At 41.0% G+C, this 22,997-nt stretch overlaps 1 protein-coding gene across 2 annotated transcripts in view; it reads left to right on the forward strand.

Moving 5' to 3' along the window:
* Positions 1-4,332: 4,332 nt before the first annotated feature.
* Positions 4,333-22,997, forward strand: part of rgs7a (regulator of G protein signaling 7a) — a 52,754-nt gene continuing 34,089 nt past the window's right edge. Inside the window, exons 1-2 of one of the 2 annotated variants that reach the window (XM_086171899.1) lie at positions 4,333-4,618; positions 5,566-5,685. In XM_086171899.1, coding sequence (XP_086028025.1) covers positions 5,605-5,685 — 81 coding nt within the window. In that variant the 5' untranslated portion in view covers positions 4,333-4,618; positions 5,566-5,604. Of the gene's footprint in view, positions 4,619-5,524; positions 5,686-22,997 lie in introns of those variants that run through there. The other variant, XM_086171908.1, reaches the window with a different exon arrangement.

Consider the following 22,997-nt stretch of genomic DNA (forward strand, 5'->3'; position numbering starts at 1 on the left):
TTCCGTCTCGAGGAAAACCTTTAATTTAATCAAAAATTGAAGAAAAGACGAATAATAAATCTTTTTACATGGGAGAAAAGCGTGATAATACATATCCAATATCTTATCAGACGTTTCCAAAACACAACACGATATTTTTTTTGAAGCGGGGGAGTTTCCGCTTCCGGTATGAGGAAGAACGTACAAGTGCATTATGGGAATTGTAGTATAAATAGACCTTTCACTGAAAAAGCATGGGAGGAAACCATTTCTTTAACAGACCAAGGAAGGAAAATTAATAAAATTCTGGACAATATGGAAGGCCATCGACTTTAGATCTCCCCCAAGAATTAAATGTGTATTTCAAAATAAAGTATAGACATGGCTGCAGTTGCATTACAGAAAAACTAGTCTGGAGCATTATGCTAGAATTATTGATGTAACTTGGGTTTGAGGGTATAGTGTTTGAAATGTAATGACCTGACAAAGAGTCGTTTTGAATCATCAAAATGTGTGTAGTTACGTCTTTTTGATGCTCAATAATGAGCTGAATTCATTGCTTTTACATACAACTAGTATCAACTTTGGTCCGTGAGTCAAGAAATGTAAAACAGGCAAATTCTTTCCAGCAGATGGACCACCCCCATCTGTGCAGCTTGCAGGTCACATGTAAAAAAATAAATATAGTTCATTAAAACTTCTTAACACTTAAAAATATTTAATCAAAGATTCAAAGTGTGTATTGTCATTGTAAGGAAATGTGTTTTGCTATACAATGAAATTCTTCCTTTTTTGTCTCCAGTGAGTGCCACAAAGTATAACATGTCTATTATTATATTGCTCTCTCTATATATATCTCTTTCCATATCCCAATAATAATTGATTTGGACTGAATTAAACATGTAGGCTGCAAACACAAAAGAAAGTAGGCGCAATCGTTGACTGTTAAACTTACATATCAAACTCGTGCAGCATCACTTCCTCAAAGGATTTTTTTCAGTGTGTCTTATGTGACATCTTACATCTTTCTTCTAGGATTCTCATGCAATGCTTGCAAGAGCATGCAATGCTTGCATATGTAAAAAACAATATTGGTTTAATACATTTGGGCAAAATGCTTCTATTATATAGAATGTGATTGTGTATTATATAGAATGTGAATGCCATGTTTTTCTATATTTCATTTCATCTCATATGTATCTCCTACATGTTTCATGAAAAAGTATTTTTTTAATATTTTTCCATCTAGGAAGCTCTTAAATGTATTTATTTTGAGAGGATTTTGATGAAAATATATTGCGTTATAATATAGTCCTACAGATAAGGTACCTTAAATACTATATTATTAGTGCAATTACTTTTTGAAATATGCTTAATTTTAAAACTCCTGCTTGTTATGCATTTGCAGCGAGTTTGAAAATGACAGGAGATGGAGAAGTATTTCATTACAGTGTAAAAAATAGTTAAAGTTGCATTGCATTTTTATTCAGCGGGGAGCTGATTAATTCTGTGTGCAAATCAGCAGAGGAATCCATGATGTTGTTGGCTTGTTACTTGGGGCACTCGAGGCGGACCGCACCCTAATGATCTGAAGGGTCCTCTACTTTGATATTCATCAAGGCATCAGTGCTGAATTTGGCTGTGAGCAAATAACTTGCAAACTAAAATTGGTAATCTACTTTGCAAGTATTTGTTAGCTAATGTAAAAATGTATTGGCTTCTCCTGGTTCCTGTAGAACTCTAAAAAGTTTGCAAGGTGGGTTTATCTTGATCTTGGACTTTATTGGAGCAGAGGATGTTGTAATGTGACTGAGATAGAAAATGGTCCAATTGCTTAGTTCTGAAATATTATTTTTTATAACATCAAATCACTGTCTACTGCGATGTTTATCTAGCAGTGTTTTTGGTCAGCACTATCAACAGCCAAATTATTTTGTCCCAGCTCAGCCCGTTTTTCTCCCAACAATCAATAATAAAAAGAAAGCCAATAAGTTGCTTTATTTGAGCAAACCAGAAAGGAAATGTTAAAACAATGTGTCATTTGCTGCAAAGTGAGAGTTTAAAAAAAATCAACAGATGATTATAACAGCAGATGGAAAGGATGAAAAATAAAACAAAAAAAGGACTTTTAACGTGCCCATTTGACTCAGTATCCTCCAAGGCAGATGCATCCATTGTTATTTGGCTTAAAAACCTATTATCTCTGCAAGTTTTTACCAGCAAATGCCCAGTGATACATCCCCCCGATGCTGCCACTCAAAGGGAAACTGAGTAGATTGAATGTTCAGGTCCACCTGGTAGGAAGCTTAAGTCCAGGGAGAGAGAAGGGGAGTGCAAATGCATGCGCATATATGTGTGTGTGTGTGTGTGTGTGTGTGTGTGTGTGTGTGTGTGTGTGGTAGCGGTGAGGGGGTCAGGAGATAAAAACACAGGCTGATAGTGTATACAAAGAGAAGGAGCACATCTGCCATCCTTCATGCCTGGACTGCTGCTTACCTCAAACCCCAGATTGCAGTCAATTAAGCGAAGTTCAATTTATTTATTTCTGCAGCACTGCATGCATCGAAACATGGAAACCTGACTAATTTACATTTCCCAAGTTTTAATTGAAGTCCAATTCAAAATTAAACCGTTATGAATTTCACTAAAAACTTTCATCAGACAGGATTATCTTCTCAGACAAACTACCATATTTGGGAAAAAACAAATGTGAATAGATTTTGTTTCTTCAGGGTCTCATGTATCAGTTTTGTTATTACAGGCCTATGTAATAAAGATATTGTGATACACAGTTTTACTCTATGGCACTTCTTTTAGGGGCGGCATGGTGCAGGAGGTAGACCGATTGTCTTTGGAATCGAACATTCCTGGTTTGATTCCCGCCTGCTCGTAGTGTTGTTGAGCCTGATACTGAGCGCCGTGCTGGTGGATGGCAGCCTACTGCTTGTGGTTCATCCATGATGGATTAATTGCAGAGAAGGACATATTATTATTCATTTATATTATGTGATACTGAAACTATCTTGAGTAAATGATTAGCTATTACCTGTGACTATATTGCACATAGAAGATGTTGTATAGTTGAAGATCTGCTGTCCCTTTCTATTTTGGGGGGTCTAATAAAGTCAAATATCCTTTATCTGAACCAGGTCCTACATCAGATTGTCGTAGATAAATGCACTGCAAGTAACAGAAGCACGCAGAGTTAAATACAATGCATCCTATTTAACTACTTTAATGCAAATCTGGATTAGATGATTTATTAATCTCCTGGGGGCGGCACTGTGGCGCAGCGGTTAGCACTTGTGGCAAGAAGGTTCTTGGTTCGATACTCTCTGGGGTTTGCTTATTCTTCGTACAGTCCAAAAACATGCAGGAGTAACATAGGGGACCCTAAACTGTCCAGAGAATGACTGATTGCAGGTTTCTCTTTGACTTGTGAATATTTCCATATCTGCATGTCATGTGAATAAAGAGTAAATGGTTGTATTTTTACATGACAGGTGAATGAGAAACTGAATGACTGTAATTCTCAATATGACTTTTCCATGAGAGAATAAATGCTTGCAGGTTTCTAATTTGACATGTCAGTGATTATATGGCTACAAGTCATGTGAATGAGAGGGTGAATGGTTGGGTTTTTACATGATGTGAATGAGAGGCTGAACAGTTGCATTTCTTAGTGTGACTTTTCCATAAAAATGAATGGTTGCAGGTTTCTACATGATATATGAATGGCAGAGTAAATGGTTGTTCGACTCTATATGGCCTGTGAATGAGAGAGTGAATGCTTGCAGGTTTCTATATGACATGTGAGTGAGAGGTTGAATGTTTGTGTCTCTACATGAGGCCCTGTGATTGGCTGGCGACCTGTCCATGGTGAACCCCGCCTCTCACCTCGGCCGTGATTGGCTGCAAGCCCTCCATGACCCTGAGTGCAGGATAAGCCGTAAAGATGATGAATGAATGAATATCCTTCATGACAACTAAGTCCTCACCTATTTCTGACTGCTTGACTGGAAAGAAACTAGGTGCTGCTTTCACTAGTAAGCCGCTTGTTTCTGTATATTTTCATTTTAATGCATGGAGGGATTTTAACAATTTGAAAAATGAAGCCCAGTAGTGAGTTTGAGACTGGCAACTAAAGGACATTGTGTTTTTCTTGCATTTTCAGACACAATCTAATTTTGCCTTATCAGAAAAAAAAAAAAATCCGCAATTTTTATTCCGCTTCCAACTTCATACCAGGGTCAGGATTTGGGAACCTAAGAGGAAGGGAGACGAAAAAAAATAATAATTTCCGTCTCCAAAACACGGGTCGCAATTTCTTCTTCGCTCTCATGCGATTGGTCCGTGGATCGATGCGCGCTCCCGGCGCTCGGAGGTGGCGCGGCCGCGCACACCGAGCATCGTTCGGCGAGAGAGGCAGAGAGAGGGAGACAGCGAGACGGGGAGTTGTGCCACTCCAAGTGTCCACCGAATGTCTGCCTCCTCGCGTTGCCGATGAAGAATTCTCACGGTCTTGTGTCCGCCGCTTGACGCGCACAACGCGAAGGGATCGTCTTCCACCCCCGACCCCCCGCCCCCCACCCCCGCGAGGATCCACGAGTCCTGCCGTGGGCTGCGTGCTTTTTATCAGGTGAGCCCCCCCACCCCCCCACCCCACACACACACACCTCCACCTTTCCTCCGATTGTTTGCGGGTCTTGTGCATTTGCGCGCTATGCGTGATGGTAGGAGGTGGGGTTGCGGGAGAGAGGGGGGGGGGAATCATGGACGCGGACGCGGACGCGGGCGTCTTGCGGTAGCTGTCCAAGGTGCCGAAAAAGGGGAAAGCAGCATCGGCAGCAGCGGCGGATCGGAAATCCGAGCGGCCTCACGTTTAACGGCGCGTTACATGACTTTGCTGTTTGCATGCAATAAACGAGTGTGTGCATGTGTGTGTGTGTGTGGGTCTGCAACACTAACCCCCTCCTCTTCACACACACACTCACACGCACGCACGCACACACACCGAGGACGTCGTTAGATGAAGCATCCGTTGCATTCGCACTATGGCTGCTCCCACAAGAATGGATGTATCTGAGCTGCATTGTAGTGTGGCCACCTCCTCCAAGGGTGGGTGGGGTGTTCGGTTGGTGGGGTTCTGTGTGTTGTTTTACTGCATCCATCCCGTTGTTGGGGTTTAGAGGGGGGATCTGAATCTTTGACCTCAACGCCAATTGGCTTCTCAAGCCCCGTGCATGGAGAGAACTTGGTGGTGGTATGTAAACAAACACCAGAGGGTTGTTTTGCACATTTTTTTTTTTTTTTTGTGGGAGCAGACTGAGGTCGCTCTGCAGCTGAAAGTTTTCCCCTCATGCAAATTCATTCACTTCTTCTTTTTTTTTTTTTTTTCTCATGTGCCCATCACTTGCAGAATAAACCCGTGCCCACCCAACATGTAGTTCTCTACTGTGTCGCGATTTCAAATACATTGAATCGCACCCTGGTTATCGGGCAATGGGGCAGAAATTGTTGTAATTGGCAAGGTGCTTGTACATTGTTCTTTTTAATGGTCCAAAATATCCGTTCTGTCCACAACAGGAGCACCTGACATTTCCCTGTGGCAGATTTGCTTACTGGATGATGGCACAGACCAACAGTGGTGGGCAGGGGACCAACGGGGTAGCAGATGAGTCCCCAAACATGATAGTGTACAGAAAGGTAAGGTGGCTATTTTTAATCCGTGTATGCTTTTAGTCAGCGCGAGTGCACACGCATGGGTGTGTGTGTTTGTGTGTGTCCGTTACATCAATCTATTCTGACAACGCTCTGTATGATGGAAATGGCTAAAAGTAATGGTGAGACAGCACGCTTGTGTCATGGTTGATTTAGGTCTGCGGTGCCGCATCGGTTTGCTGAGACCATAAAGAGAACATGGAGGTTTTAATTCACAGTAGACATCGCGGAAATTTGGCTCCCGCGCTTTATTGGCCTTATTATAGATACATTAGAGAATCCCGGGGATTAGACATTAACCGAACTGAAAATTAAAAAAAAATAAAAAAACTTAGCAGTTATAGCGCTGGTCATTACAACGCTTGTTGTGTTTTTATTTTTTTTTTATGACTAAAGTTTTTACTGCATTAGGGAATTATAGCATGAGGCATGAAATTGCCCACTGCTGACAACAACTTAATTTATTCTTGCATCAAGTATTAAAATGATGCAGAAGCTGCACATTTGCACAGGTGATCTCTTGAAACCTACATTGTATGGAATACAAGGGTATTTTAGATAAAATAATTGATTATGAAATATCTCATCAATTTTGAAAACACGGTAGCACATTTAAAGTGACAGAGAAGAACATTTTTTTTCAGATGTTTTCCATTCCGTTATTCTATAATGAAGTGTTTCTTGGCGCTACGGGTTACGGCATCTTGAATGTACATTTATGGCAGAGGGCCCAAAACCGACATGACAGTGTTTATCATTTTAAAGTCTTGGTATGACTGGGGTATTGAGGGAATTTTTCCATTTCAGGTGCTTTGCCACTTCCATGAATGCCTCCATTCTACTTGCCACCAATTCTGCACGCCAGGAAGAGGATATGCCCGGCATGATATCATAGATTGATGGCCCTTTATAGTACTCACAGTGTGTTAAGTAATATGTCTGCCAGCGTGGTACAGGATTTACTAGACACGACGTTGCAGTGATTGCTACATAAAGCTGGTCACTGTTTTTGAAGTCAAAATTTTCACTTTATATACAAAACGGAGGTTGTTATGTTGGCTGTTCACAAGGCAGGGCAAATATTGAGAACCATGTATATGCATGGATATATTCAGTTTGGTCATTTAGTTAAGATGGCAGTCAAGGAATTCCTGCATGTCGCATTAAAATAGGACGCGATATGAAAATATGCATATACCTGAGTTTCATTTTGTGAATGGCTTATTGGCATTGGTTTTCCTTATTGATCAAATCACCCTTTTTTATGACTCTATAAATGATCAATAGTAATAAAACATGTAAATTACACAGCACTGTATTTCCTTGCAATTAAAAAGGCCGAACCCGATGCGATGCACGAGAAGTGGGGGGTTGTTCTCAGATGTTTGGCCCTCAAGCTCCCGTACATCATTCGGTTCCCCCTCTCCCCACACCGTGACCGCACATGGCTGCAGTTTGGCAGCATACACTGGCTGACCTAGATACACCAAAGAATAAATGAGAGAACACGGTGAAGGCAGTGAGGATGAAACGTTTGACTCGGTCTCCAATCGGCAGAGAAACCGTCCGCAGACGCGTAGATACTAAGGCGTTCAGACGGCATATGACTTGGCAGAGGTTCTGCAACCCACATCGAGTGGGTCACGCCAAGATTAGTCGAATTCTCCGGTGGAAAAGAGACCTTTAACCAACCCCCCCCCCCTCCGCTCAGCTTTTTTTCGACTGCAATAATATGAATAGGTGAATAAAAATCACCCTTAAAAAATGTTCGTCTCGGGCAGCTGTTCTCGTCAGCTCAGCAGCTGACAATGTGTTTGGAGAGTGTAGTGGTGGAAGGATTATGTAATATGAGCAAAGGGAGCTCTATAGTTGAGGACAGTGGATAGTAGTTAAATAGTCTTTCCACTGGGACTATATCCTTTCACTCTCTCAATCTGTCTTTCTCTCTGGCCCATCCACCCCTCCAATCTTGCCATTAACGTCTAATGAAAATGGATGGGCGAGCCGAGGTGTCGACCCGCTTGCCGTGGAGATGCGTATAGAGATGTCTGTTTGCCTCAAGGACTCCCACACATAACTACGGCGTCTGAGTGCATTAATATATGTATCAAAATTCATGCGGCGTATTCACATATAAAAAAACAAAACAAAAAAAAAATGCAAACCTGCGAGCGCAGAATTTAAACAGCCGTGTACACATTCTGACACGTACAAACACACACCTGGCCTAGTGATAATCTTATATTATAATGTGTGTGTGCATGAGCGTTTGCGTTATGTAGGCCAAATGTTGCTAAGAGAGTGTGCTGAATTTTTTATGCAAGCCTAAAACAGCTCTGGCGAAGTTCATAGCCACTCAGCATGAGCAGAGAGCATCTTCTGTGTGTGTGTGAGTGTGTTTGTGTTGTACATGCTGCTTGGTTCGGTGGTTCTACGTAGAGAGGCGTGAAATAGATATGCATTTACACATATCAAAAGGGGCATGTAAAATGTACCACGGTCGGTGAGGTAAAATATATATAATTGTCCTGAGAATGAAAATCTCATATCTGGCCATGAAAGACATCGGAATTAGAAGAGATATGTTCGAAAAATAATAAAAGATAATGTCATACACTAAGCGTGGAGGCAGTGTTGGAGTGAATGGGAGGGTAAAGATATTTTTTACATCGTAAATAATCTCTCTATTAAAAATAAAACATTTGATCGTGGCCGGCTGTGGTATAATATTTGAGGAAATCAAATATGTTGTTGTTTTTTTTATTTTGTGCTATTACGTTGTTCAGACAATATTTGACTGAAATGGTAATTTGAGAAAAAGGTCCCTTTTAGCCAATATCGTAGCCGATATTATCTGAACCCGCATAACCCTGAATCTTAATTTTGATAAAATATTGATTAATTTTGCGAGGCACGGTCCCCGCAGAACCTCATATCCTCTTTGAAATGCTTTTGCCCAGCAAATGATGGAGCCAGAGCCCTGCTGTTACTGCAATACTCAACTTCTTGATTAAAATGACAAATCACATGAAATCAGGGCTTTTGAAACAATGCAACAAAATGCGTTATTTAGCTGCCTTTTGTCTTGAAATCAAATTATTCAGCCATGTAAAAGGAAACCAGCTGGTTCCTTTGGTTTTGAACAAATACATTTTCTGATTTTTTTTTTAAAGCTTGAATTGATTTGTCAAATGATTTTGTTTGGATTTGAAAATACAGAAGGGGGCAGATTTTAAGACTGGAATATTTGCGGTACATTGAAAAACCTGGATTATTTTTTATCTCTGCTGGTGGTGCTCTATCTGACAGCTGAGGCACTGGCCCACACTCGCTGTATTTACATCTGAGCTGCCGATGGGCATCCAGTAATTGTTCTACCAGCAGCCAGTTTGGCTTCCGTCTCTGTGTAGAGCCATTAATCCTGAACTCTATGTTTATTGTTTTTCCCACCGAGGACAAGCAATATTGTATCACTGTTATTATGTTCTGTCAATGTGAGCGAGTACTATTTTACATTCTAGTGCTTACACGACTGTCAATATGGTTCATCTTTGAAGTAATTGGTCCCTAGTGAAACTCGGGAGTTTGCCGCAGTTGACAGTGATGAAAAGGGGGTGTGCAAATCTGTGGTTGTGGTCTGTTTACAACTTTACAGTACTATCAAGGTTAGATAATTAGGATGCATAATTTTACAAGACAATGACTGAGAATTCTGGCCAGAGTAAATTAGAAGTGAATCGCAACTGGAAAGAATGTAGTTTGAACATCGCCGAGGAATTATATCGACAAAAAAGACATCTCATTAAAAAAAGGCAACATATGGCATGCTGGGGATACACTCAGAATTCATCCGTGTCGTGTATTTCACATGGGATTTTCCATTATCAACAAGATATCATGATTTACATCCATTCGGACTGCAGAAGGGCAACTTGATATCCAAATATCTGTAATCTGTAAGTCATAAAAATGACCACCATGTACTCGTTCTTGGTGAGTAGTCATCATAATGCAGCATCTCTATTTATCTTAGAATCATTTATTCTCTATCCTAGTTGTCACCAGGTGATCCACATATGGAGACATACAACCATTCACTCTCTCATTCATATACCTGTGTAATTTAGGGTCTTCAATAAACCTACTGTATGTGGCTGGGCAGTGGTGGGTGGGACCTGTTGGAATTGAACCAGGGACCTTCCTGCTGCGCCACCGTGCTGCCCTTTATCTTATATTATACAAATATATCATGACTCATACTTGTTATAGCATTAACTTTTATTACAGCTTTACAGCACACCCTCCACTGTTTATACTGCAACTACGGAATAAAACTGATTTACATAATTCTGACTTTGCCATCATCCCAAAGAGTTTTTGCATATTAAAAAGTAACATGGTTTACTCTCTGAGAGTAAGAAAAATATCAGAGATTATTAAGATTTACCGTGAGCTAGAAATCATTCGGCGTTTTCAGCTCCTAGGAAACTCTGTCCTTCACGCTGGAAAAAAAGGGCGTTGGTGTTACGCCGAGAGATTTGAACCGTTTCACCCTTAGTGTGACTCAGTAATGAAGTAAGGAACAAACAGAATTAACAAACAGGGCGAAGGTATTAGTGCATGCTATTGATTCGCCAATTGATTTAGCGGTTGTATACAAGGGATCATTTTGCAGCGACAAGAATTTCCTCCTACTCTGCATCACTGCAGCACAGTAATACAGTATAGTCAAATAATGCAGAGCTGCAGCCATTATTTATAAAGTGAGGTTGCAGCGCAATGAACAAACACTTTAAGAATTTTCCAGGCGAGCCCAAATTTACATCTGTAAAAGTGGCCTATATAACCAATTTCGTTGGCATGTTCCGTTCATGAGTCATAAAGCTGCTGCGGTGGCGGTGGGGATGTTCGGCAATCAGAGGATCAGTAAAAAACAGAGAGAAGGAGGGTTGTGGGCTATGGTGGGATGATCTATAATTGCCAGATTAGAGAGAAATCTTTGTGTGTGAAGTGGGGCTCTTTGTGCGTCTGCTTGCCTGCCAGGCAATTTCTTTTTCCTGTGTGTGAAAACATGCCTGTTCTTTTTTGCACGGACTGCAGAGGAAAAGTGTGGGTGTTTGGCAGCTACTGTCAGATGGAACAGTGCCACATGGCTTTGTGCATTTCAAACTAATCCATTTTGCCTATATTTGCTGTTGTCAATACCTAAATGGCAATTAGAAGGGCTGGCATTAGTGACGCATGCTACCATAGTTACATTCGGGTATGTCAACATATTATCGGAGCCTACATAATCCATTGGAGTCATTTTTTTACATAATAATAATTTGAAAAAAAAGCGTCAAGTTTTGTTTGTCTGACCAGGTCAGCCTCCCAACTCCCGTATTAGATATTTGCATTTACCTGAAGATGCTAACTTATACCATCAGAACGCATTCAATTGTTTAGCTTGTTGTCGGGAATTTTGAGTCACAAAACCAGCGCCATTAAAGTAGCAGCAAAGTTGAATATTCATAATTTGAACCTTTGGGGTATTTATTTTCCAGCATGGGCGGAATTTGAATATAAGCACTTTTGCTTCACAGCTAGAAGGTCCCTGGTTCGATTTTAATCTGAAGGGGGCCTTTCTGTATCGGATTTGCTTGTTCGTGTCTGCGTAGCTTCCCTCCAGGTCCCCCAGTTTCCTACCGCAGTTCAAAAACATGTGGTTGGTTTATTGGAGACTCGATATTACCTAGATGTGCGACTGAGAGAATGAATGGTTGATGACTCTGCGATTGCTTGGCGACTGGTCCAGTGTGAACCCTGCCTCTCGCCCAACGAGAGACAGAGGATGGGATAAAGAATGGATTTTCAAGCATTAAATGGGTAACGGATACAAGGCTCTCTTATGAAGTTTGGTCAACAAGAAGGTTCATGTGACTTATTATTAGGCCTAGAAACATTAAGGAGCAGCTACCCGCTTCAGCTAATGGCACAGATGAAGCAAAAGTCCTTGCTAACTTGGGATGATGTCATCTTGTGTATTTCAAGGACGCTCTCGTGTTGACTTTTATTTATCTATTAATCGTCCCGATTTGCAACAGATATCCGGGAAGATGATCACAAGCTACAAAAGACCACTCTAAAATACCCAAACAGAGGAGGTCACTGGAGACGTTAAGGTGTACCCTTCACTGCGTGCTTTAGTGTGGCTAGCGGCAAACTGAAAATGGCAGCTTGAGAGGCCTGCTTGCCTTCTATCTGATGAAAAACAAACAAGGTTTGGATCCTTGGACAGCGTAGCCGGTTTGATCTTAAAATGAATGCATTGAAAACGGAGGCAGTTTTTTCCAGTGTTGTTGCCCCCTTTATACTACAGAGTTGCTGAAATTGGAGACAACATATTGGCGGGATTGGTGAGTGTTGCTGTCAGTACTTTAAATAACAAGGCAGGCAGGTTTATTCCAGTTGTCATTGGCTAAATCAAACTAAGTAAAAGGAATTACACACAAGGTCTTTCACTTCATATTCCCATTCAAGAGGGTACACTTCAAGGTGCATTTGGTTGAGTACACTATGTCTGTGCTACTTTGGCCTGAAGTGCCCATTTCCGATATTAGAGGCCACCCTGGAAAAAACAGGGGATGACATTCGTGCTCAAAGAAGAGAAATGTAGAAAATCAGGACTCTTGTCGGTGCAAAGGTAACAGAAACTCTCCTAGACGGAAGTCAAGAAGGTCTAATTTTACAGTCATGGAAGTATTCGAGATCAAACCCAAACAAGAAGAATGTCACAACAGAAACAAGTCCTCTTTTGGCTTCTATTGAAAATGTTTTCAAAAGCATCTCTTTGACTCCAAGTCGAGTTGCAGTGGTGTGTTGTGGTCTTATATTCAACAGATTTTCATGTGTCAGCATCCTAGTCTTTTCCGCTGGCATTAGCAGATACAGACCCTGCTTAACTAAACAATACGATACTTTTTTAAGAAAGGAGCATTTGTTGCATTTACTTGAGTGAAGTTAACTTTCACTTCAGTATTGGCACCATCAGCCAACAGTTGACATTTTCGGAGCAACATTTGTTGTTTTCCACGGAACATAATTTCCAGACATGCCTATCATATCTCGAAATATCCATCATATCCATCCATCTCCAAATATAACCCAATACAGCACAAATTACAAACATACGACCACAGAAATAGAAGGTAGAAGTGCCAGACAACCTGCCTGCAGCCCCTATCGTACTGAGATGAATGCGTGCGACATCTTTTACCTTAAAATTCCTGTTTGCGGAAAGAGCAGGACGTTTACAACAGCTTTACCTGTCTGTCAGTCTTAAAATGCCATTTAATAGGGGCGAAAAGGTAAACAACGTTAAAACTGTGTAAATACAAAAAAATGATTTACTACACTGACATTTTGAAAGGTGTTGCAGTAATGAATGCTTATTTACAAATGTAATGGCACACTGGCAACATGTAATTTGAGTTAATTAAATATGACCATTTTTTTTTAACCTGATTCATGCCTGGTTATTTCCACAGCATGTAGACATTGATACTTTTATGTCAGAATTCACCATGGAGCAGTTTGGGCTGAAGAAAAGATAGTCGTGCTCTAAGCTCCCCTTTCTGTGAATGTCTTCAACAGCTGGAGTCTGCAGTTGTGTCTGCTAGGATTATATAAGGATCTGAGGAAGCCTGAGCATAAAGATAGAGGCTGACTCAGGGTTTGCCTCTGTCTGGTCATTTAATTCCAACTCAACATTTAGTGTGAGATTACAGGAAAACCCTGGCGAGGCTTGTGAATGGAATCCTCTGCCTCTGTGTCTCTATTGTGATAATTTTATCAAGGACAAAGATGCTCAGTTTGAAATAAAGAGGAAAAATAAGGAGATACCAGTAAAATGAGATCCATTGTGTGAAATACTAATGACTAAAACTGAGTGCAAACTAATTTCCTGTAATTATGAAAAAAAAAAATTATAACAACTTTTTGAAAACTGCTCACATTTGTGATTGCATCCGTCAGAGCGTCCTGCCAATGAGATTCAGAAACAATTACAGGATCGTTCGCGCTCCAAATCAACCACTGTATATTTCGTAGCGGCCTCCAATCGCTGCCAAAGCCCAAATCCTATTTGCACGTAAAGATCCTTCAACAGTCAACAGAAATAGAAAATCTTGTTATCTACTCCTCAGAGCATTTCATGCAATACCTTTTCTTCTCTGTGCTGTGTTTTGGCAGCTGCAAGCACGAATCTAGTCATTCTACAAAACATCCCTTCGTTTCTCTCTGTGTCTCTTTCTCTCCCTGTCTAGACTTTTGAAAACATTTTCTCATAGTCTCCGGACTTCTTTTTTTTTTTTTTTTTTCCAGCCCGGTTTTCCGCTTGTTGTTTGTAATCTTGCACTGGTGTTGCCTTCTCCACTTTTATCTTTTTTTTTTTTTTTTTGTATTTTCCTCACGCCTCCCATCCTAATGCCCTCTTTTGTTCGGCTGCAGGCTTTGATGTTTCTCATCCACTCGCGATATCAAAATAACTTCCTCTCTTTTGCGCACACATGCACCTTGCGCTCTTTTTGACACCCCTGTTGCTCCCCGGTGAAGCATCCTCCTCTGTGTCTCTGTCCCCTCTCCTCACATCCTGCATTGCTCTTTGAAGTCATCAGAGCCCTAGTCAGAGCCCGTGACACTCCAGTCAGCTTTTATCCTCACGGAGAGAAAGAAAGGAATGTATTTAGAGCCTGCCGTGGCACAGTCATCTCTCCTCCTGCGTGAAATGATTCACTTGTGACTCAGTTTTATTGGGAGCTTTCGCTCTCTAAACAAATTAGCATTTGGATGTGGCATTTTCTATTCAAATTGACTGGAACTGTAACTAAGCGTGCTGGTCTGATTGCCTTCCCCCCTCTTCCCCCTCCTTCGCCCCGTGCCTCTCTCAACAATAAGAAGTCCTGATCCCCGAAGTAGGGGAGTTGCGTTTCGACGATTAGCCCACCATGACTGAGACCCGTCGTTCGAAGTCGGCAACACGGCGATAATTAAAGTCAAACAGCAATTCGTCCAAAGGCTACATTTTCATATGTCTGAATCATTTCGTTCAGGGAACAGACGGAGGCACATCTTTATCTTAAAACCCCTGCACTTTTGAACTTGCCCCTAAGGCGGACAGACAGGCAGACACACACACACACACTTGCATGCAGTCACATAAAAACAGGCAGTCAGCTTGCAGGTTAAAGTGTGCCAAGCGGCTTCTACCTGCAGCCCACAGAGGCTCACAGCTTCACGCCATTAGTTCGGCTTACCAAGCAGAGTCTTCCACGGTGAAGCCTGGTGTGACGGCCCCAGGAGCCGTCTTGATTTGACTTACCGCTGCTTCCTTGTAAGATCCACTCAGTTGCTAAGCAATGACAACCGAATAGCTTGATGATAATTAAAATTAATAAAATTGGTGTTTTAAGTAAGGACAATCAAGTCGCTTTATGCTAAATAAAATGGGTAGAATTGGGGTTTTAAGTCATTTGAAGTCTCCTAATAAACCAAAACTACAGTGATGATGAAGTTGCATTTTAGATATAGATTTTTAATCGACTTTTTGCAGATGGAGCAATGCTTTAACAAAAAAAAAAAAAAAGCTTTATTGTCAAATTATTATTCTACTTATCTAGTATTTCAGCTAGTGAGCAATCATGTAGTTTCTTATTAGCCAATTGAGACATAACATTCTCTTGGACAACGCCATCCATGATGGTTGTCCTTTCGCCTGCCCTCACTTTTTTCTGCTGCGGTGGCTGGTGGCTGTTCTGTTCTGTTGGCATCCCTATGACAACCACACAAGCAGTCTGTCGAATGCTATTATCTCAGACACTTCAACAGCACATTCCAAACAACACACACTGACACAATACAAATGTGCCTGTGTGTGATTCTGTATTTCCGAGCTGGTTGACGCACACGGCTGGCAAATGGAAAAAAAAAAAAAAAAAAATCATCTGTCAGCACCATGGACACAATGCGAAGAAAAAGTCAATTAAGATTCTCGCGTGGCGGCGACACATTTCCTTTTGTCAAGGGCAGAGTTCTAATCGATGAACATTGCTTCCATGTAATTGTGAACATTTTACCATGTACATGCACGACTATCTAAGGCAGCGTGGTTAATTACTTTCGGCGAGGAAATGAACGGAGGGCTCTATGCAACTGATAAAAATCTAAAATTACAAAAAGAGCAATTTGCCAGTTGAAGACAATGACTTAGTATTGGCATACATTTATTTTAGTAAGCAATATTGCAACTTTGCAATATTCATTTAAAAGTAGTATAGTAATGGAAGGGAATTATTTCCCTCCCTCAGCTGTGCTTTCGGTAAATATCAGGTTTTAAAGCAGATACACTGTGTTTGTTTGCCTTCTGTCGCTGAGCAGGCATAGTGCATTACTTTTCTTTTTTTAGAGCTGTTTTTCTTCTGAAATCAGCTTTCTGCCGCAGCCAAAAAACAACAGTACTGGAGCAGTAAGCCTCTGCTAAGACAGAGAAGTACTGCCGCGCCGATAGATTTAAACCATGTTACAGCAGTAAAGATGATTAGAGCTGCCCGCAGTGTTGGTTAGCACCTTTGAAATAACTAAAAAAGACATCTGATGCTGTTCTATGGAATATAATACAATTTTTCATCTAACAAAGAATTTTTGTTGTATTTGGAATTCTTATTCTTCTAACAATATTGTTGTTGCTGTTCTAGAAGACGCCTAATAATCCAGTACTCTGAAAATACCTTGTAAATAATGTGACTCATGTAATATTTCTGTGGTGCCTCTATGGAACAGTGACTAGACATTGTTAATGGTGTTTCTTATCTGCCAATAGAGCCCCAACACAAATCTCCTGGCCTTGCATATTGGCAGAATTATCTCCTCTTTTGTCCAACATATGATCATCAAATGAAAAAAAGAAAAACAAGGTCAGGTTTACAATACATTAAGATATGGTGGGAAGGGCTTACTCCCGTCCTCTGGATGGATGGACTGATTATACTGTTGATATTAGGCTACCTCTGTCTGTAACACAGAGGGCTGCCCTTTTATGAAAACAGAACAGTGGCTACAGATGCAAACAAGATATATACAGTGGAGAGAACAAGTATTTGATACAATGCTGATTTTTCTGTTTTTCCCCAATTGCAAAGCATGGTAGAGGTCTGTAATTTTTATCATCTGTGCTTTTCAACTGTTAGTGATGGAATCTAAAAAAAAATTTCAGAGAAACCCTTTGCATAGTTTTTAAGTAATTCATTTGCATTTTATTGCACGACAAAAGTATTTGATCACCTACCAATCAGTTAGAATTGTGGCTCTGACAGACCTATTAGATCTTCTTTAAGAGGTCCCCGTTCTCCACTCATTACCTATATTAACTGCACCAGTTTGAACTCCTTACCGGTATAAAAGACACCTGTCCACACACTCAAATAAACTCCAACCTCTCCACAATGGCCAAGACCAGAGAGCTGTGTAAGGACATCAGAGATAAAATTGTGGACCTGCACAAGGCTGGGATGGGCTACGGGACAATAGGAAAGCACCTTGATGAGAAGGCAACAACTGTTAGCACAATTATCGCACCGTGTGGGGCATCAATGATCATGAGGAAGGTGAGGGATCAGCCCAGAATTACACGAATGGACCTGGTCAATGATCTGAAGAGAGCTTGGACCACAATCTCAAAGAAAACCATTAGTAAAACACTACGGCGTCATGGATTAAAATCCTGCAGCGCACGCAAGGTCCCCCTGCTCAAGCCAGCACATGTCCAGGCCTGTCTGAAGTTTGCCAATGACCATCTGGATGATCCAGAGGAGGAATAGAGGAAGGTCATGTGGTCTGATGAGACAAAAATAGAGCTATTTGGTCTTAACTCCAGTTGGAGGGAGAAGAAGAATGAGTACAACCCCAAGAACATGGAGGTGGAAACATAATTCTTTGGGAATGCTTTTCTGCAAAGGGTACAGGACGACTGCACCGTATTGAGGGGAGGAAGAATGGGGCCATGTATTGCGAGATCATGGCCGACAACCTCCTTCCCTCAGTAAGAGCCTTGAAGACGGGTCGAGGGTGGGTCTTCCGGCACGACAACAACCCGAAACACACAGCCAGGGCAACTAAGGAGTGGCTCCTTACGAAACATCTCAAGGTCATGGAGTGGCCTAGTCGGTCTCCAGATGAGAACCCAATAGAAAATCTTTGGAGGGAGCCGAAAGTCCATATTGCCCGGTGACTGCCCCGAAAACTGAAGGATCTGGAGAAGATCTGTATGGAGGAGTGGGCCACAATCCCTGCGACAGTGCGCGCAAACCTGGTCAAGAACTACAGGAAATGTCTGATATCTGTAATTGCTGGCAAAGCTTTCGGTACCAAATATTAAGTGCTGTTTTTCTGATGCATCAAATACTTATGTCATGCAATAAAAAGCAAATTAATTACTTAAAAATCATACAAAGTTTCTTTCGGGATTTTTGTTTTAGATTCCGTCACTCACAGTTGAAGAGTACCTATGATAATGACCTGCTTGTTGTCTACCATCTCTATGTCCGTTTGGTTCGCCATCACCAGTTTGTCCATCTGGAACAGGAAGTCCAACAGGATCTTGACTGTCATTCTGGATCGTCCTCCACCTTAATCCTTCGCCCTCCAGGCCCGTACTCGGTACAGACATCCCTGGCCACCTGGTCGTGACGCTCAATGTGTGCCTTCCCTGCCAGCATCTTCATACCAGCTGTTATGTGCAGGATTATCTCAGAGGCATCTTTGCAAACAAAACAGGGAATCACAGTTTTACTGTCTATATTCATAAAATTATTACAGGCTGGGAAAAAAATAATCTTGCAGCTTTCAACAGACTTATCCTGGAATTGACAACAAAACGAAGAAAATATATGAAACAATTACCCCCAAAGTGATTTTTTTAAAAAAATCTGCAAGCAATACTGTTACATATTAATTATATCATAAATTATTAATTTAGAATCAAGCAACTGTCATGTGTGTTCAGCAGACATCCGATTTATATCTGGGTTTATCTGCCACGTGATTTTCTACATGTATGGAGGCATCATATCATTGTAAATAGATAGTAAAGTCTTATATTTTACCCAAGTATTCAAGCTAAATGGTAGCTGACAATCTAGTGATTATTTTTCTGAACCTTGCACTACATTTATTTACACATCACAAGCATTGACCTTTTTGAGCAGGTGTTGGCAGATGATAGTCTCTATCATCCATGAGTGTTTTGTGTTTCGAAAGGTTCAAAAAAGCTTATCAGCCATCATCTTCATTGCTCTGCAGTTCAAGTGTCTCTTGTGTCAAACAGCAGGCTGCTACCGGTTTATTGTCCAAGTTGACTGTTGTTTCCTATGATGTGTGTACGTGTTTGTGCGCGCGTATGTGTGTGTGTGTGTGTATGTGCGTGTCCTGTCAGACACCTAGACCTTGTCTTGTCTCTGTTCTACAGACAAGAGAAGGCAAAAGAATGTCAGCCTGCCAGTATCCAGCTGCTTCTCTCTTATTGGTATTCAGGGCACTCAGAGCCGTCCTGAGTGTCTGTTGCACGTGCCAAGGAGGAATGTGGTGAACGAGGGATGCAGAGAGAAGGAGTCGACGAGTGAAGCCCCCCTCTCTCATGTTATCTGTACCTATAAATAGACAGAACCCTCCTTTGCTGCCTATTCCCAGTATGTCTCTGTTTCTATACTCAGCCTGCCTCCCCTTGATTCCCCATCGCTCCTTACCATTTTCTCCTCGTCTCCCCCTTTTGGACTAAATAAAGGTGCTCTCTGGTGCCCAGTAAAACACTCTTTAGGCCTAATTCCAAACACTTTGACGACTGCTAACCGCCTCGTCTTGGGAGATTCGAATCCAGTTGGGATTTCGGTAAAACATCCCAATGTCACATAGCTTGGCGTCATTAAACAATGAAAAATATATCTATTTTTGAAAATTAAAAATGACCCCTTTTAGTGTAACTGGTTGTTATTAGTCATCAATATTAGTCACCAGTGAGTGTCAGCATCTGAGTTGGAATAATAAACTATTCCAGATTAATAGAAACACGGGCTAGTTTTTTTTTTTTTTTTTTTTTTTTTTTTGGAAAAAACGCTTCCTCTTTACATCTGAAAGCCATACAGCCTTTTTCTTCCTTTATCCATTAATTTATGATAGCATGCTTTTGGAGTGATGAAATCATGGGAGGTGGGCAGAATGGATATTGGCTTTCAGTGGATTATGTTCTTGCACATGGCCAACCTTGGTTTAGTCATCGCGCCCACTGCCCGCCCACCAAGACGATGAGGGAGAGGGAGAGAGAGCGCGAGAGATAGGTCTTGTCCATGTAACACTATCCTACCACCAGCCAGGAACGCCAGATCATAGTAAACCGAGAAATAAAAACGGTGTCAGGAAGCCTTGTCTCCGGAGTACGCCGCTTTGCTTTTAAAAGTATATATTACTGAAAAGGGGCATTGGTGTTTAAAGTCCTTTTGCAGCTTCCACATTAGCAAATTGCAAACACAAGCAGTTATGCAGAAATATATTGATAAAGATAATCAGTGTTGCTGCTGTTGCTTACGTGTCCTGTTAAAGCTTTTAAAATCAAGAATCTGCAATAAAATAGCATAAATTTAGGCATTGTAAGAGCTAAAAATGTCCTTTTTGCAGACATAGTTTGCATTTGTTCAGGAATTGTTCATGACTATTACAATTTGAATTGCAATGACCGCCAAAATAACTTTAAAAATGACCCTGAAGATCTCGAAGCATAGCACGAGACCACGTAGAAAATTGCAAAAAAAAGTTAACCAGAGAAAATTTCACAAAAGTAACATCTAACCATTGTTGGTTTTGTTTTGCACGCGTCTGGGTTTTTGACTTTTTCTTATTTTGCTAAAGAAAACAAATCAATATTTCACTATGAGGGATCCATCAGCATCCCTTATGGTTCGAACTCCTATAACATGGCATCTTTTAAATAAATGAATGTGTCTCTCATCTTTGCTAATTTAAAATACTGATAATACTGGGAAAAAATAACGGTTAATATTACAGGAAATGCTGGTAATTACTCAAATATTTGCTCTGACTGTTCAACCGGGTTTGGCTTCAGAAAACTACTGGCTGCTGGTTGAAAACAAAACAACTCATTTTTAACAAACTCAGAGAATACCTACACTTTTACAATACATCCATCATTCCACAAAATGAAACTCAAACATTGAGGAGAAAACAAACTGGCATGTTTGACTGACGGGAAAATTTTCCACATACGAAATAATTCGCGAAAAGATTTGATCTCGATATTCCCTGAACTCCAATCCTTCGCAAATTACACGCCGCACTTCGAAGAGTGCTGCGGATGCATAAAAGGAGGATGATGGTTCGGGCCCACCGGCTACGAAAAATTTGGGAGAAGCACTGCATTAAATGAAGCAATGTCAAACGAGGATAAATGCCAGTGTTTTTCCAGGAAGCGGGCATGGGCTGGCCGACTACCTCTCATCTATGATTCAATGCTTGTCTCTTTCTCTCCCATCGGGGATTGTCCCTCGGGGAGTGAAACATCGAGGAGTCAGGGGAAATATTGAACATCCTTCTGCAGCCATATGCCAGGGATGATCATTCTCAGGGGATGTGAGAAGGAAGGGGGGGGTGGGTTGTAGAAAAGGCTGTGGAAGTTGATGAAAATACAAAAAATACAAAAAAATAGGAGGGAGGGGACATGCTCGGTATCTGCTTCGCAATCACCTTCTGCTTCGCAGAGATTTCAAATGAACTAGTAATAATGCCGTCTGTTCTTAAGGCCTGATGACGATAGCTGCAACTGCTGTGCTACAGTTTTACCGACGTGTTTTAATCTGGAGACACCCAGTAGAGAATTGTTTTTCGAAGAATATACCACACAGGGCAGTTAGATTCCTACAGGAGGCATTTCTTCCTCTGGGTTCTCAAGTTTTCTCCCACAGTCCAAAAACATGCAGGTGGTTCATCGGAGACCCTAAATCGGACAGACGTTTGAACAGCAGAGAGAATGGTTGTATTTCTTTTTATGATGTATGGAAAGAGGGTCAATGGTATTTGTTGAATCTGTGTATGGAGCCAAAAATGAATGAATAAATTATAGCATACAGGGGATGTATATTATTTTCAAATATGCCTGTGTTGAGATTCTCCATCATCCAGGTAACTGAAATTTAACCATGGAAAATTGTGTTCACAGGGGAAAAGCAGACTATCGGTAGAAATTGAAAACACGATAATGTCCGATTGTAGATTTCAACAAAAACTACAATGAATAGGATATAATCTGCCCTGAATCAGGGTTTTGAAAGTTCTTCCTGTCCTTTCAGCTGCCCCCTTTGATAGTTGCCTAAGCGAATCATCTTTGTCTGCATAACCATCTCCTCCATCTAACTATCTTCATGTCCTTTTTCTCCCCGTCCAAAAATGTCTTCCCTGCTTTTCCTCTGGACCTCCTGCCTGCCAGTTCTGACCTCAGCTTCCTTCCACCCAGATCTTCACTGTCTCTCCTCTGTATATGTCTGAACCATCTTAGTCTGACATTATCTCCAAAACATCTAACGTTAGCTGTCCCTCTGCCTGATTGAACAGTTCGACTTACTGATATCAGCACGGAGAGCTTTTCACCTTTTCACATGTATAAAAAAAATTCACAGTGAGATTCTACACCTTGCAGTTGCCACCTCACAGATAGATTATTTGATGGCTTCTTTTTGCTTCTGTTTTTGATCTAAAAGGACAGATATCGAAATAGAAATAAAACTCAATTCTGCCCTGGATCTGCCGAGCCAATTCTGTGTTACCAAAACGGATTTTAGGAGATGTTGCTGCTAAATATGTCTTGCAGTGCTCTCTGGGCGGACAAAGGGGTCGATCCGAGACATTATTGTATTCTCTTATATTGGGTGGACATTTGTGAATATTTTTGTCACTGCTTTGGGACCAAATTCAGTCAATTTTCTAGGTACTTCTATGGGTCTCTGCATCCGTCATTTACCTATATCAGCCTTTTCATGTACAGATGTAGCTGTATCTTCACAGATACAGAGAATACCAACTCCAGGCAAATACAAGAGGAATTAATCATCAGCCAGATCTTGAGTATTTCCAGTCAGTTACAAGACACTGTATTCAGCATGCTTTTTTGGAATATCAAGATTTTTGTACTCAGGTTTGAAAAATCCCATGTGAGGTAAAATAACCGAATGTGTTCAAAGTATTTGACATATAGAAATAAG

This window comes from Fistularia commersonii, chromosome 2 (assembly GCF_037954325.1).
Source record: "Fistularia commersonii isolate RoL2024-O1a breed Wild chromosome 2, RoL_Fcom_v1.0, whole genome shotgun sequence".
Taxonomy (NCBI): Eukaryota; Metazoa; Chordata; class Actinopteri; order Syngnathiformes; family Fistulariidae; genus Fistularia; species Fistularia commersonii.